Below are 17,092 nucleotides of genomic sequence, written 5' to 3'. Positions count from 1 at the left end.
TTTGTGTCGTTTGAATATCTAAATCAGAGACCTGCACAGGGAGGAAGCAGGAAGGCTCACATAGGCTGCAAAGCTGACTCATAACTGACACGTTTAAAACAAAAGGACAATTACACTGGCAGATCAGGTGTGTCTGCTCATCCACTCAAAGAGCAATTTAAGAGTAAAACTGAACTGACTATCACATTAACACTCACTCAATCGTCCATCATTTCATCTGCCTCTATAGATCCTCTTTCTTTCTCTCTTATCCATCCTCAGTGCCCCTCCCCCTCCTCCAGACTTCTGTTATCCCCTTTACTTCCTTTCAACCTCCTCTCTGCTGTAACTAAACAAAATAATTATGAGCCCAACATGTGCAGCAACATGGTGGACAGCATGTGTAACATTCATAAACATGTACTCTCAGGTATGAAGTTTAGGTTCATTTCATGGGTGGGGCGAGGTGTGTTTATTTGCCTATTGCACTTCAAGTTCTCAGCTCAGGTATCAATTAAATCTTAAATGTTACAGTCATATCATCATTATCTTAATACAGCTACAGCAGATGTTCCAACAGGCCTAAAAATATATATTTTTTAAGTCTTTAAATACATTTTAAATCTCTATTTAAAATTCTAAGACATAACGATGGCTAATGAGCTTACAGTAGACAGAAAATGAACACCGTCTGGGCTGGTCCCTCAGTTCTAAGATTTTCTGGGCTTTTTTAGATAAATTTAGTTTCGTGTCATGGTTCAAGTTAAGCTCAAATAACCCTTGCTGTATAAACCAGATCATTCAAAAACTTCACACAGGTTTGAATGTCTTGAACATGTTTTAAACATGTCATACATACCGGTACCTGCACAGAATGAAATAGGTCATAGTTAAGTACATTCACATAAAGAAAAATAATTACCTTTCCATCAAAACAGCTGCGGTCAATGACGCTTCTATCATGAGCTAATTGATAAAGATTTTTTCAATCTGTTCAGTCAGTGCAGTTCAAGTTCTACATTTTTGCCATCCTGTGTTCAACATCCAAAGTATTTCCAAAGAAGAGTTTAATCATTCTCTCTTCAACTATACATACTTGTATACAGAGCTTTGATCAATTAACCACCAGCCTAGCATGCATGTCTTTGGGCAATGGGAAGAAGCCATAGTACTTGTGGGGAGCCCACATAGCTACAGGGAAAACATGCCAACTCCAAAGAAATGCCTCACCTGGGGTTCAAACCAGGAGACGCGTTGGTGTGAGGTGACCGTGCTAACTACTGTACTACCATGATGCATATACAGTGCACTTATTGGTACTATTAACAGTTAAATATTTGTCAAGTGAATATTCATTTCTTTTGAAATATTAATTTATAAAATTTGATTTATATATTTTTGTTATTGTTGACAGCCCTAAATGTACAACTGTAGCAGAGGTTAAAAAAAAAGACAGCTTGAGCCAGATGTTAAAGTGTAACATTCTGTCATTTAGATATGGATCACTTTAAGGTAACGTTCCTCACAGCATCGTTCAGACGTTCCCATATTTACCATTTTTATTTATTTATTTTGTTTTCTTTTTACATTTCCATTTGGCAGTTTCAGGTCTCCAAAGTTTAAAGCAACAATGTAGATAGCTTTCATTTTGTTTTCCAAATAACCCAGTGCTTCCATCATTTCCTAGAAATTACAGTTATCAGAATCAGAATCAGAATACTTTATTGATCCCTGGGGGAAATTATTTTTTGTTACAGTGCTCCATTTTAAACCAACATTAAGACATTAAGTTATGACACCCTCCCATTATTTTGCCTCCATATAAGACAACAATCAAAGACCTTTAACCCTAACACATGGTGTGAACATTTATTTAATAAGACATGAATCACACATGGTGTGAAAAGGCTGTGAAAAGGTTGGGATTAGGCAATCAGCTCTCATGGATCATTTTAGTGTAAAGGTCAAATGCAATATATCAACAAGAATACCCACAGGGCTAGTGAAACAAAAGTGTGCAACCAGGTATTGAACAGTGTGGGCGGTTCTTGTGATTGTGTTCAGACATGTCTAACAGAGCTCCGTGTGGCGTGGAGATGACTTCAGAGAAAAATGTAACCTGACAAGATCAGTGTGGGAGTGAGTTTGTTTTTGATTCTCACATTTTGTTGTGTTCTGAATTTGACATAATGCAGATTTAAAGCTCTGAAGCAGTTTAGAAATTGCATTTATGAATTTGAAGTCTTTTTTAAATACACCAAAAGGTCAGACGTATTTGGTTACCAGTAAATCATGCTTGACCATGGGTATCACACAACGCTGTGTCTTTGTGAGGCCTGATATATGCCATTTGCGGTCCATTTCTAATATTTTTGCCAGGAGCATTTCTTTCTTAAATTAAATCCTGCTCAACTTGTGATGTTCTTTGCTGAATTTTCTGGCACAGAAAGCCAACACACAGACAGCATATTGCTGCCATCTGTGTGCCAGCAGATTTGTGTGAAGCCATTAGCTGGAATGTGTATTACATCAGCTGACATAATAACGTTAATACTGCCACTATTGTTTGAAAACACCACCCTAAATGTGGTTCTGTAACTTCCACTTTACAGAAGATCCTTAATGACCTCCAACACCGATTTCCACATCCTTTTGGCGAAACACCAGTAGTTAAACTTCACATGCCCATAGACGAAGCAGGAATCGTATATAGAGGTTGTTTATTTTAGGCTTCAATCACACAAGCTTAGAGCCCATCAGCAACCCCTGAAAACTATAGGTTGCTGAGGAAAAAATGTTTACTGCCTGACTAGTTAGCAAGTAGTTGCTAGACACTCCTTGCTGTTGCTAGGTGAAATCAGTCACAAACAGGGTTCTGCAATAAAAATAAATAAATAAAATTTTAAAAACTCCTTTGTCACTAGCAGATTGCTAAGGTTCCCTGTAGCCTACGTGGAACACACTGACGTCTGCAAACACTCACCAACTGCTTGCTGAGTAATAATGAAACCATGAAAAACACAAACTGGAAACAAACTGGCATTGTGGCCGACTGTGGCAATCTATTAGAGATCTAAACAATCACGAGGAGGAGGAGGGGTACAGTACTTTATACCTATTTGCAACTTATGTCACTTTTAGCAATTACTCGCCAACTGGCTGGGGAATACCAATTTTTCCTTAGTAACCTGTGATCACCAAGGGATCACTGACCAGTCTCTGGGACTGACTTTCTTTAAACTATCAGAAGCCATAAATAATAACTGAAAAGAATATTTGATCAACTGCCCAGCCATACTTAAAGGACACACTCCAAAATTTTGACAGGAAACCACATCAGACAAATTAATACTCAAAGCATTGGCATCAAACTGTTTTGATCTTATTTTTGTCTAATTTAGGATTATTATTTAGGATTTTTTACCACAGACATAGACACAGAGTTCTAAAAATATTGAAATATAATTCACCAAAACAAGATATATGTAAGTAAATAAGAATTACATGACTACAATCAGTCTCAAGTGGAAAAAAAAGGAAAAACAAAACTCCAGTCACTGATAATTTCCCTCCATTTTCCAATGACGACGCCAGAGAAACAGTGCAAGGGCTGTTTGTCCTTCTCCTAAACCCAGATTTTCCAGCTTCACTCTCCTCCTCACTGCTCATAATGTGGCCCTTTCAGAAAAGCCTGTAAGTGTGTATGTGTGAATTAATTCCTGTCATTTTTTTTTATGCTCCTGAGTTGTTCCACCAAGACTAGCCGCCAGTGTTTTCTTTTCCTCCAAACCTACTGTGATTGTGGCCATCAGGAGAAGAAAAAAACCCTATGTATCATGAGTTTACATAGTTGATCAGTTTAGACTCAAAGGCCTTTCAATTTCTGCATGCACTGTGGCTCATTTAACCTTTCCCCTTCTATTGATCCACTTGTTATTGATTAACTGACCAGCTGACCAGTCAATATAGAGAAAACTGCATGTTTACCTCTGCAATATTTGAGCAAGCAAACATGCAGAGAAAGCTGACCTTAGGAAACCTCTGGTGGAATTAGTCAGGACTCAGTAGGTCGTCTTGTGATCTCTGTGTGTGTAACTGTGTGTGTGCTTTGAAAGCCCCATGATGCTAAAGACGTCAACAGTTCCTTGGTTACTGAGGAAACCAGTCATGTGGAATCAAGAGAGGAGGGGAACCTGCTTTGAAAATCAGCTGATTGTGATGAGATTTATTGAACTCTAGTGCTGTTCTTATTGTCACACTTTAAAATTAACATTAATAAATACTGGCATTCATTTACTCATAGAAATTAGAAGAGGAAGACACTCAAAGACTTTAAATCAATGCAGGAATTAGTTAGTTCTCAGTTAAAGCCATGAGAAAGAGGAGAGCCTTTATCATTGTTTACTGAAATATAACAGAATTAAATCACATGTGATTTAATTGGATAACCCATCCTATCCCCCACTAGTACTGCCACAAACGATTATTTTGATAGTCGACTAGTCAGATCATCATCCATTGGACGTAAAACATACAGCTTATTGCACTAGCATGCATCTGCTCTTATATAACTATCATTAGCTTACAGCTTTAAGTGTTTAAGGTATGTGCTAACTAAAAATAAAGACAAGATGATAGTTTATTAAATTTAAATGAAATTTGCAGATTGTTTCGGTGGTGTTTAATAAACTCCTTGCTATCTAAAATATAACAGGACACCGGAGTATATTCTCGAGCACCTTTAATCTCTTTTCAACTTTAATCTCAGACAAACTGATTTACTCAGGAACAAATAAAATACTAAAAAAGCCAAACAATAACATTTTTAAGTTATCTAAGTGACTCATATATCATGTTTAACCTGAGTAGCGAAAGACGGCGGTGGGTTTGAAGACGATTTGCCGGGAGTCCGGTGTTCTCACGGGCTCTAGTGAGCCTTGCCCCGGGCTCGCTATCGAGCTAGTGGGTAACAGACGTCTCCGAAAACGTCGGAGCTCTTTTGAAAATATGTGGTGTCTTGATAAACTGAGCAGATATTTGAGGTTTACACAGCTACATTCTTGCCTAAACGTTTATTTTGTGACCCAGAAAGAATAATGAGAGTAATATTAAAACTAACTAGCTGCCGCCATTGTTGTAAACTGCGCTGGGCTGCGCTATGAATTCTGGGACACAGCTTCTTCTTCTTCGGGGTTTAACGGCAGCTGGCATCCTTGTACATGCAGTGCTGCCATCTTCTGTTTCAGTCCGTTATTACACTCTTAAATCCTACTACTTATTCCTGCGTCTTTTGGGATCTTGCAAAGCTTCAAACGACGCGTCGACTATTAAATCAGTCGTCGACGATTTTGATAGTCGACGTAATCGTGACTAGTCGACTAATCGTGGCAGCCCTATCCCCCACACACACGCATCGGAAAAAGAGGTGACATTAGCCAGTCAGCAGCCTTAGACAGTATCACCTCTTCCATTTAGGGATACTCTAACCGATCAGGTGTTGATTGCTTTAAAGCAATGGCTCAATGCAATGAGTTCATAAGTGGCTTTAAAAGCTCCGACTTATTTTCTAAACCAGCTTCTTGTTGAGAATTATGGGGCCTTACATTAACACATTAACCCTGTGACAGACTGGCAACCTGTCCAGGACGTTCCCAAACGTTCACCCTGTGACACCTGGAATAGGCTCCAGCCCCCACAACTCTGAACTGGAGCGTATGAAAATGAATGCATGAATAGATATTAACACACCACCTTAAGGTCTGAAGTAGCTGCAGCTCAGTAAGAAAAGATGCCTCATAGTTCTGTGGATTTAGCAATAATCTGCCAGTTTCAATTGTGATCATGCCAAAGTGCTCAGTTTGGTAAGCAACAACAAAAGCAGATAAAGGAGGATGAAATGTCTCACAGGACAAAGATTTTCTGGCTTTGCTGATTTGTGAAGTCACCTATTAGAATATTTTTTTAAAACTGGATGTTTACTAAAGTGTGCCAATGCCTGTAACAGGAACCTATGACAAAAAAAATCAACACATGAGAATCAGCTGCCATCAATCAAACGGCATCCTATGGCATAAATGTGACTTTATGACGTTTGGAGGGAGAGACAGTTTCATATTTTTTTGATAGTTGCATATGTGGGAAGCAGACTTTAAATAAAGCTATACTGTCCAGTCAAAAAATAAAATCTTCAATTACAACAGTTTACCTGTGTGGTTTTATTTCGCATGCCTTTTCTGGCTGTATTCAACAACTGATGTTACAGGTATTGACACAACACAAGGATGCTGTCAGCGTCTATGAAGCATGAAAGTGGATAACGAACAATTAAAGTCAGCTGTCACTGAAAGTTGTCCTGACACGTTTCCACATTGAGAAACAGCAACATGGGGTGTTCAGCAATGCTGAACAATGCCACCTTTGACCAAGACACCAACTGATACCTGTCACTCATGTCTGTCTGTCTGTCCTGGTAGAAAAAAAAATTCAAATGCACAACTTCTCCGTTTCCCATACCACAAAACTATGACATCATGAGTATTACCATGAAAAGCAAACAAAGTGCCTACACATAGACCCGCCAAACCAGTTCTGACATACATGTAGTCCCCTGCAGGCAATTCAAGGGGCTGAAAAGGAGAAAACAATTAGGGAATTTACAAGATGCCAGGACTTGCCAGTGTTAAAAGTGAACATGTGTAGGAGTGTGTGTTAAATGCATTGGCCCTGCTTAAAGTCAGCTGTTCCTTTTTCTTTTGTCTGCCTTTTCTCTCACACACTGGACAGCTGAGTTGAGACTGCAGAGAATGAGGGGGATGAGGCAGCTGTCAAAACACTATGCAGATGCGCGCGCATGCACAACAGAGGAATGCGTCTCATCAACGCGCAGTGTGTGAAGGCTATATCAGCTTCACATTGAACTAAGTGCCAACAGATGGTAACCTTCCTACATCCACCGCTGTGCCAAACAAGAACCAAGGTTTGATTACGGCACAAAATATAATTAATTTTTATAATTTGGATAGTAATTATAATTTCATTTATTTAGCATGACTACTCATTAAATTAACACTTTCCTTTGGGAGGTGTGACCATGCACAAAAGCATGAAAGGGTGCGTGGTCAATATAGTTAAAACAGGGGGTCTGACTTGGATGTTTAGTATGTCCATTTTCTTGATGAACAAAGTGCAAGTGAATTAAATACCATTTGTTTTAATTACACTTATGGTGACATTCCTAAAGCCCTTGAGGTGAGCTCCGAATTATTTTATATTTAGGAATTATAAGACATTTTAGAAGAAATTTAAATATAAATATAGCCCATTTTAATTGAAAAACAAACATAAAATAGCAAAAAAAAAAAAAACAGGTGGATGATTTGATGAGGGATACACAGGAGTCTGGCACAAAGTATTGGATGTAAAGTCCATCTTAAAAGGGCAACAGCTGGTCCCTGCCTTCCCTCCTGACAACATATAGATTGGGAAACAACAGGAAAAGACATTCTTTGGAGATCTCCACAGCAGCCAAACAGAGGCTGATTGACTGCAAACAAGGCAACCTAGGGCTGTGCGATATGACCAAAATCTCATATCCCAATATAAGACATTTTTCATCCCGATAACGATATATTTCATACAATAGTGCATTTTCTGTAAATTCTGTGAAACTCGGGCAACTCGACTTGCGTGAAGTGTTTTCATCTGGGCGTCGTTTATCTGGAGTCGAGTGTTTTGACCGATGCATGAAAGTATATATTTAGAAGTTGCAATAGCTGTCATTTTCTTTGTGAGTATTTATTACATGGCGTGCTGCGGGGGAAAAGCCTGTTCTAACATTTGAGTCTAAGGTTTATTTTGAGCACCTGACCACTCTTATTTGCTTCTCATCCATAAACTCTCTTTATACACTTTCACGCGATTCTCACGTGGGTGGTAGAAGAGGTTTGTCATGTTTGAGTCTGTGGTGTTGACCGGTTTGCGGCATAATTTGCATAGTACTTTTCTGGTCCATGTCAGACTTTTCATAACCAAACCATGTCAATGCTACAGAGGTAGCCCCTTGCTTAGGAATAAGGTCCTCGATTTCTTTTGACTGGTCCTTCTGTTTGGAGCTACCTGGTTCTGCCTCATCTTCACTGGCCATGCTGTTATTCTCTGTATGGTGACCAAACAATGAAAGAAAATATTGCCGTAAACAGTGTATTTTGCGACGCCACTAAACAAACGATAGCATGTAACATGAAACGATAGATGTTTTAATTTTGGCATCTAGTATATTTCGTTATATCACACAGCCCTAAGGCAACCCAACCCTCAGTCATGTGGCACCAAATGCAGACTGGGTGATAGACCCTTACAGATCCAGAGACAACTATTATAGCTATAAACAGTAAAAACATTTCTACAGATTCACATTTTAAAACTTTTTACAAAATCTATTTCTTCTAGATAGATTTTGCTGAGTAATGTCCTTCTTCTAGGGCTGCATTAAACAGCACGTGATTTCGGGTGCCGGCTAAGTTGGTGAGCAGGTGACCATCTGCTTCTTACATCATACATCATTAGCAGTTTCCGAGTCCAGACACCTCTTCAGTTTCCAGACTCAAACAAACACTGCGGCATCACTAACAGTTAGAAACTCTAAATTCTTTAGTCTGAAATAATAAACAAAACACAAGCTTTGTAGTGAAAATGAATATAAAATATATAAATATATAAAATAACTATGAATACCCTCCGATTATGTCATTCATATAATTGTTGCAAGTTCAGAAATACCAAGATACAGATTATACAAGGCAGAACAGACTTCTGATGTTGTACCAAACAGGTTCTGATTAACAATTCTCTCAACCTGAACTGAAACATTTTGTGCCTTCTTAAACAAACTTGAATGAGTTGGCAGGCTGTATGAAGTCTTCTTGTAAACTAAAATTATGCTTCAACATTGCTCACTGGGGGATCAATGAATTGCACTATTTTCTAGGCCATAAGCCACCTGCAAAGGTCTTACAAAAAGAAAAAAAATGAAAACCTACAGCATCCATGTTTACTAGCTTGCAATCAAGCCCCGACTTCTTGGCACACTGCAGTTTCTCTTGGCATGTTAGGGTCTACCACTGAATGACTGTAGTGTGACACTACTGGAAAAACTGAATATGCAAGTCAAGAGGAATGTATCTAAAACCTTCCACATTTTCACCACTCTACTAATCTGTATGCAAGTTTATCTTCTGTAATTCATGATGCTGTAATTTCTGTTTAAGTGACCGTTCTCCAACATCTACAAGTCAGACATGATAGTAACGCTGGTATTGGTACTGGATCCATACCATCATGACAGGATCGATACTTTACTTTTTTCCTCTAAGTACAGCATGTAGCCCACTGAATTGTGTTAAATAAATTATTTTTTAGGAAATGAAAAAATATACCTTAAACATGCACCAAAAAAAGATCTGAACGTTTTGAGTTGACTGTATATTTTATTTAAATCCATTAGCACATTTAAGGAACAGAAGATGACCCAAAGTGCTTTATAAACAGGCACATTTACATTCCAGGTCTCAAAGAACCCCAACTTCAAAATACAGAAGCTGAAAGTTGTGTTTTGTTGTGTTAACTTATTAATGTGGAAATTGTAAATCGTAGTGATTTAGTGGTCGATTATGATTCACCCTATAAATCATTACACACTGCCCTCCCCTACATATGCTGCCTTTATAAGTTAAAAGTATTGGTATTGGCAATACTGGCTCTGTATTTTTTTTGGGTATTGGATCGATACCAAAATCTGCAGTATTGCACACCAATACTAAACACAGCAACATAACCCTCCCACCAACAAGCATGTGGGAGGTGGAACACTAGTTACAACACTATTGGTAAGCATATTTGAATAATGTTTATATGGAATTAATTTGTACAAGTAATTCCTTCTAGTAGCCTATCACACTTTATTTTATTTTTTTTAATTTAGACTGACAAAAAGTCCTGTAATCTGCTGCCAATTTAGAGAAAACACAAAAGTTTATTTATTCTGACTCATTCTTTTTTGAACAGATTTTGGAATTTCCAACAGACAAACGTCATTGATTGGTTATGGTGGCAATGACAGTTCTTACAAAGAAAATCAGTTTAAATAAACTAAAAATAAATAAATAATAGGACTTTCGTATAGCGAAGATCAGAACTAGCCAAGAAAATTGTGTGATGTTTTAAAAAGTTATTCAATTTCCCATTCTCTGAACCAAAGAAAAGCAAAAAACAACATTTGGGAAATTCCAACCATTAATCCAATCTTAATGGATTCAGAGTTGCTGAGGTCTGGAGCCTATGCCAGCTGGGTGAGTATATGAAAAACCGTAAACCTTATATGTTGGAGATTTTGATCGATTCAGAACGCAAAAATGTTCGTTCATTTTTTTTTTTTTTTTTGCTACTTGGATTCAAGTAGCAGGAACTACAGTTTATCTGTGACCTATGAAGGAAACATGTGATGAGGCGGTTTACAAATTTTGTCTACAGATTGTATCCTAAAGGCTGTTAATCAATTCACTGTCAACCCTCTCACTTATACACACACACACATTTTCTTTAGCACTCCCTGATTCAATATTTCCAATAATAACCAGAACTACAAGAAATCATTTCAAAATCTTGGCTGAGACTAAACAGAGAATCCCACATTAAAATGTGTCATGGTCTTAACCATGACACAGAGCCTTTTACAGCCTTAGTTACAGACAAATTTGCATTTCTTCTATACATTTTCAACAAAATTATTAGACTTCTCAGATGACCTGAGATGTTACCTGAGGACATGCAAACCGAAAAGCACCCACAGGCTACAGTAGGATTTGAATTAGTGACTGCTTTTTGTTCAAGTTTTTGTTGAGTATGTCCAGCAGACTAATCACAGCCCTTAAAAATGTTTAATTAACTGTTCATTATTTATTAACATCAACAGCATAACCTGATATGTAAAAAGCTTTTTCTGGTGAACTAGAGCACTTTATGGCATTTGCCTGATAGAACGCAATCGAAGGTTCTTTAACACACAAAATTAGCCATGTTGTCACTTAGCCCGACTTATGGTGAGGAGGTATACCCTGGACAGGTTGCCACTCAATCACTGGGCCATCAAAGAAAGGCAGATAGAACGAGCAATGTACTGACAATTAGCTAGGGGCTTGTCCTGCCACATACCATCCTTTAGTAGCACAATGGTTAATGGTTTTTACTTGATATTCTATCCCACCCACATACTGTCCACGGAGAGTTAACAGCGCTAATTAGCTCCCTCATGATGTTACTATTTATAATAAAAAGAGAAACAGTGAAAGATCACATTGTGAGGAGAAAGAAAGAGAGAAAACATTTATCTTGATTTGCTGTGAGTCACATAAAAACACAGAGCAAGATGATAACAACTGGGCCACAGACAGTAACGTGTCAACTGTGTGTGTGTGTGTGTGTGTGTGTGTGTGTGTGTGTGTGTGTGTGTGTGTGTGTGTGTGTGTGTGTGTGTGTGTGTGTGTGTGTGTTTACCTCTGGTTCCGGTTGCCATGTCTGCCACCTTCTGAAAAGCATCCAGGAAGGCTCCGGTCACCACGATGGTCGTTCTGAAACAAACAACACGTGTTACCTGTCGTGCTTAATGTACACATAATATCATTCCATCATGCTATCATTTGTTCAGGTTTAGAAAGCAAAAGACGCCACTGCATTAACTCCTCCAAGAAAAGCCCAACACACAGTGTCATGGCAACATGCGTAGGTAGACGATCAACTGGTTGAAAGCACAAGCATGACATTGTAAAGAACCAACAACTCTTTAGATGGATTAAGTTAAATACCACACAAAAACCTCCTTTTTAGATTTTTACTAGCTTTAGTAAATACGCTCTATCGCACTGATGAGGTGTCTTGCAGAGCTTATTTGTGCTTCGGGTCTCAATCAAGTTTCAAAGAGACACAGGCTCACAATTTAATGGGCATTGCGTCCACACTTCCGTTGGATGGTAACGTTTAAAACGAAAAAAGTCTCTCACTCTCTGATGAACATTTGCATGAGGCTGGAACTGTGGTCACGCTCAGACTCACTGAGGACCACGAAGCCGCCAACGCAAACAAATTAGATGTGACGAGAAGGACAAAATCTTAAATGAGTTCACACTTGAGCAGTGTTTATCAGAAGTTCCCATTTCAGAGGGTGCACACTGGTATCAGGCATGGCTTATTTGATACAGAATCATAAACAAAGTGACTACAGCATACAGTATGTACCTTTGGGGTTTGGACAAACTGTTAAAATCTGCAACAGTGGGAATAAATAGGTCAGGTAATCAGACACATAAGTGCCACCATAAGAACTTTTTCTAAATCTGAAAGACACACACACACACACACACAGACACAAAATCAGAAGATGCATCCCGAACAAGCCTCTGCACTACTCGAGGAAAAAAAAAACCAACCCCCCCCCCCCCCCCCCCCCCACTTTTATTATGAAAGTCAGTCTGGTGAAGATAAATGAGTCCAATCACCTGCAAAGGCCAGTGTTAGGAGTGCAACTGGAGACCTTGAGAGGCGCACATCAGCTACATCAATGGATCTTTTGTCTGTGTATGTGTGTCAATTACCAGTCAGGTCTATGCTTCTATAGCTGCGCAAGTGCATGTATGCACACACACGCACACACAGTCATTATCTCTGAAAGCCAAACTAAGAAGATCATATGACACTCCTGTCTCTAGTTTGTGCATCTGACCTCAGTGGAAATTCTCTTTCATATTAAGACCAAAGAGTTCTTTCTCTCTCTCTCTCTCACACACACACACACACACACACACACACACACACACACACACACACACACTTAACAATGCAGTTCACAAACAGGATAGGCTGAAGACAACCATCCAATTTACAACAACTTTTTAGAAAATATGGAAGAATAAAAGTGTAAACATTAAAAAATAAATAGTCAAATGACTCAACAAATTAATGAACCAATTACAATAATAATAATAATAATGATAATAATAACAGCAACAACAACAACAATAGTAAATGCTATACAAGCACTGCTCAGTGGTTATTTGATAAGCTGGAAATATAAAGCTCACATCTAAGTCCTCATGTTTTTAAATCAGATATTGGGTTTGTATTTGTGACATTATGTTTTTTCCTATACAAACTGAGACAGACTAATTTTGTTATTTAAAGATTGCATTAAACACTCTGCAGGTTAGTGCAGGATACAGGTTAGTTTGCTGTACTGTGATGGATTTAAAGTAAACAACAGTGTATTGGACTGGTGCACAGTGGCTGTGGTTTCATGGTCAGAGTTAGGTTACATCAAGTGTAGCAGAGATTGGTTTAATTTTAGATGATGATGCTTAGATCCACTTAATGAATTCCATCTTCATACCAACTTTATACCATCTTGAAAAAAGACAGCATGAACTGGAGTCGTGTTTTCTTAACTGTCTGTGCTCAAGTGCCTTTAAATATATTTTATTATACCACACTGTTTAAATCGTATTTACCAATTTGCTGTGCCCATATGATTTTGCATGTTGTCCTATCAATGCACCAGCAGTAGACTTATAAAGGTAGGAATAAATCTGGTGCATTAACCAGAGAACATGTTAATTGGTGCACACTGTCCATAATTATATATAATAACTGAACAGAAGTAACTAACAATAATTTAATTTAATAACTTTCCAAAAACACCTAATAACAGTCCCAGCATTGACAATAATGTGTTGTAGCACATAGACACACAGTCAGACTACAAGAAACATATAATATAATTAAACACGCTCTTGAAGCTCTGTATGTGCAAATATGTATTTGATCTTCTCCATCTAAATCCCTCACTGAATGAACACTCTGGTGGTGCTGCAGAAAAACACAGAGTCCCAAATACTTTAGCAAGACTGAAAACCCCACTGGAGCCTAAGAGAGGCTTCAGCTTGTCTTTTCAGCTTGTAACTGCTGCTTTAAAGTTAAACTACAGATCTACAGACCAGAGTCTGACTGTTTTGTTTGTTTGTTTGTTTTAGCTGAAATCTCTAATTAGCCCAACTGCAGAAACATATTTTTTGCTATTAAAAATGGTGCAGCAATGAGCCATCACTGATAAAAGATGTCAAGTGAAACGGACTTGTTATATTTATTATAACTGTAAACTCATTTGAATCTTTCATTTTTAAAGAAGTGTTATGTCATCATGTCTGTTATCAGCAAAATTTCTCTGCTAGTCAAGCTTAACAGTTCATGCATGAAAAGAGACAGGAAAAATGGAGTTAACTGTTTCATCACCCTCGATGATCAGCCTGAAAGTTAAACTTTATTTTGTCAATTCTGTACTACAAGGAAATATGTTTATGCAAATTCCAGTGAATATTTATATTTACACATATATCCTAAATGTGTGCCCAGTATGCAGAAGAGTCCAACTCTTCTGCATGCCTCAAGCTATTTGTTGTCAAAACTTCCTCCTTTTGACTACGATTACAGCATTTTACCAGCTCAACTGCATCAGACAATGTTCCATTTTGAGGCCTTTGGACCTCTTGCAAATCATGTATTTTGTGTTTTCATAATTCAAGCTATGAAATACTACCTGGTGAAGTTTTAGTGTTAATGAGGCTAGAAGGTATCGAGAAAAAGTGAATTAATAAACAAACAATCAATCTTTATTGGTGGCTGTATGAATAAATATAACTGTGAAGTTAATGTGTGAAATAAAGCTTTGTGTGTGCAAATTATCCACAGCTGATCTTTTAAGTAGCATTAAACATTAGAGCAAAGTGGATGCCCTTTATTTATGCCTGTATCTGTAGCTTTGTGTGTGCATAGCTGGCTGACTGGCAGGGCTAATGGACTGTGACTGGCTACAGCAAGCAGAGCGATGCTTATCAAAGTAAACTGGCCTACTGGGAAATTCAGCAATTATACTGTCATTAAACCAAGCCAGCTACTGGACAGAATTAGCCTGGGTCAGAACATGTGCAGCTTTCATGTAAAATGACAGAATACAACAATGACCAGTAGGGCTGTTTGATATAACGATATATATCGGATGACGATATAAAAACCTCTATAGTTTCATTTTACGCTATCGTTTGTTTCGTGGTGTCGCAAAATAAACTGTTTACGGCAATATTTTTTCACCCTTTTGATCATGGTTTTGATGGTCACTGTAGTGGCTATATTAATTTCTTAAAGTTCTCTCTTTCTCTTATATTTAATATAACCACACTACAGACGGACAAGCGCCTGTTTTTATGCGTTGTGGTTAGCAACAACAACGGTAACAGCATCGCGTGTCCGCTTGTTTATGTTCCACATAAACCTTTCACAATAAAGCTCAAGATCCTTTTGAGACTTTTCAAAATAAACTGAATCACATGAAAGAGCAGATTATTTACGGATGAGAAGTAAAAAAAAAAAAAAAAAAGAGCCGCCGGGTGCTAAAAATAAACCTTAGACTCAAACGTTAGAACAGGCTTTTCTCCGCAGCACGCCGTGTAATAAATACTCAAAGAAAACGGCGGCCGTTACAACTTATGTCTAAAAATGTATAGTTTCATGCATCGGTTAAAACATCGGTCTCCAACCTTTTTTGCGCCACGGACCGGTTTATGGCCGACAATATTTTCACGGACTGGCCTTTAATGTGTGGAAATTACGGAGGCTATCACTTATCACCTGACCAAAGATATGGCTCCCATCAACACTGTGCAAAACGAGGGATTTAGGAAAATGATCAACACCCTAGACAAACGCTACACAGTGCTGTCCCGCAACTATTTTTCTATTGTTGCACTACCTGCTCTAAACACGCAGTGTCGAGCAACGGTGGAGACAGAATTTCAAGCAGTACAACATTTTGCGGCAACAACAAAACGTGAGACATTTGTTGTTTTTATGTTTATTTTATGTTCAGTCTCAACTGTTACGAAGTTGATGAGCAGTTAATAAGTGCAATAAATATTTATACTGGAAAAGAAAATCGTGAGAGAATCGTGATCTCAATTCTAAGCCAAAAAAATCGTGATTCTCATTTTATGCAAAATCGTGCAGCCCTACCTTACACTCTAAAAATCTCTTAGTCTCTTAATCTCTAAAAGCCCAAATCTCTTAGTGTTTCATCTGCGACCTAAAACTGATGTCACAACGACACAAGACAGGATGCGGTTGATTTGTCATCGTGGGCAAATATTTTCTATGGAAAAACGAACTGAAAAAACATGACTAAGTATTTGGCAACATGCCATCCAATTATAGTTCAGGGAAACTGACAATGTTCTGCTGAGTTGCAGGATGATCAACAAGATTTTCTGACTGATAAAAGATATCAAACAGTCACATTCCTATTTTAAATAGGGATGGTCATGACCTTCATATATTTAAACTATATAAAAAAATTCTGGTTCATTTAGCAATTTTTTCCCTTTTAAGATAAATAATTTCCCTTACTAATAGGGGTGGGCAGTAGAAACTGTATACGGTAGAAACGATATGAATTTGGCCAACGGTAGAGATTTTGACTATACCGCTCTACCGCGAAAGTGCATGTTGATAGTGTCATCAAGCTGCGCCTGCTTTGGTCGAAAGCATCGCAGCAGCTGCAAGCAGTATCATCTGCAAATTATGCCGGGCGACAGTAATAGTGAAGAGAGGAAGCACGTTTTGGAATTTGAAGAAAGCCAAAAACTGCGCTTGAATGTTGAATTCTCTCGCAGCTGCTCTATTCCCATGTTGTTGCAGTATATTAATAACTAACCTCGTATTGTGGATGGATTATCTCAGTTGTTGTCCTGACTGAAGTTTGGTTCGTTTACAGCATCCTGCCATGCGATTGCATTTGACCCTCACATTAACTTTTATCGAGTGGAAAGAAGTTAGCGTTCATCCTCTAGCTTCACTGTTTATGTTATGCTAACATAGCTGTGTCACTAGCAATCACGTAGCACATCATTATATATTATATACTGAGGCTCCTGACTACGGAAGCCGTAATGCTCCGGCAATCCATCAAGTGGTGTGGCTTCGTAGTTCACCAAAGTGGTACTAAAACATTTTTGATAGATTT

General features: G+C 38.2%; 1 protein-coding gene across 2 annotated transcripts in view; it reads right to left on the bottom strand.

Moving 5' to 3' along the window:
- The window catches only part of mtss1 (MTSS I-BAR domain containing 1), a 79,355-nt gene that overhangs the window by 33,330 nt on the left and 28,933 nt on the right, over nucleotides 1-17,092 (bottom strand). For both annotated transcript variants that reach the window (XM_004548830.4, XM_076884181.1), the window contains exon 3: nucleotides 11,530-11,603. In XM_004548830.4, coding sequence (XP_004548887.3) covers nucleotides 11,530-11,603 — 74 coding nt within the window. The remainder of the gene's footprint in view (nucleotides 1-11,529; nucleotides 11,604-17,092) is intronic.

The sequence above is a fragment of the Maylandia zebra genome, linkage group LG5 (assembly GCF_041146795.1).
Source record: "Maylandia zebra isolate NMK-2024a linkage group LG5, Mzebra_GT3a, whole genome shotgun sequence".
In the NCBI taxonomy this organism is placed as follows: Eukaryota; Metazoa; Chordata; class Actinopteri; order Cichliformes; family Cichlidae; genus Maylandia; species Maylandia zebra.
Note: the sequence above shows the minus strand (reverse complement) of the source record. Positions and strands in the feature narration are given on the sequence as shown.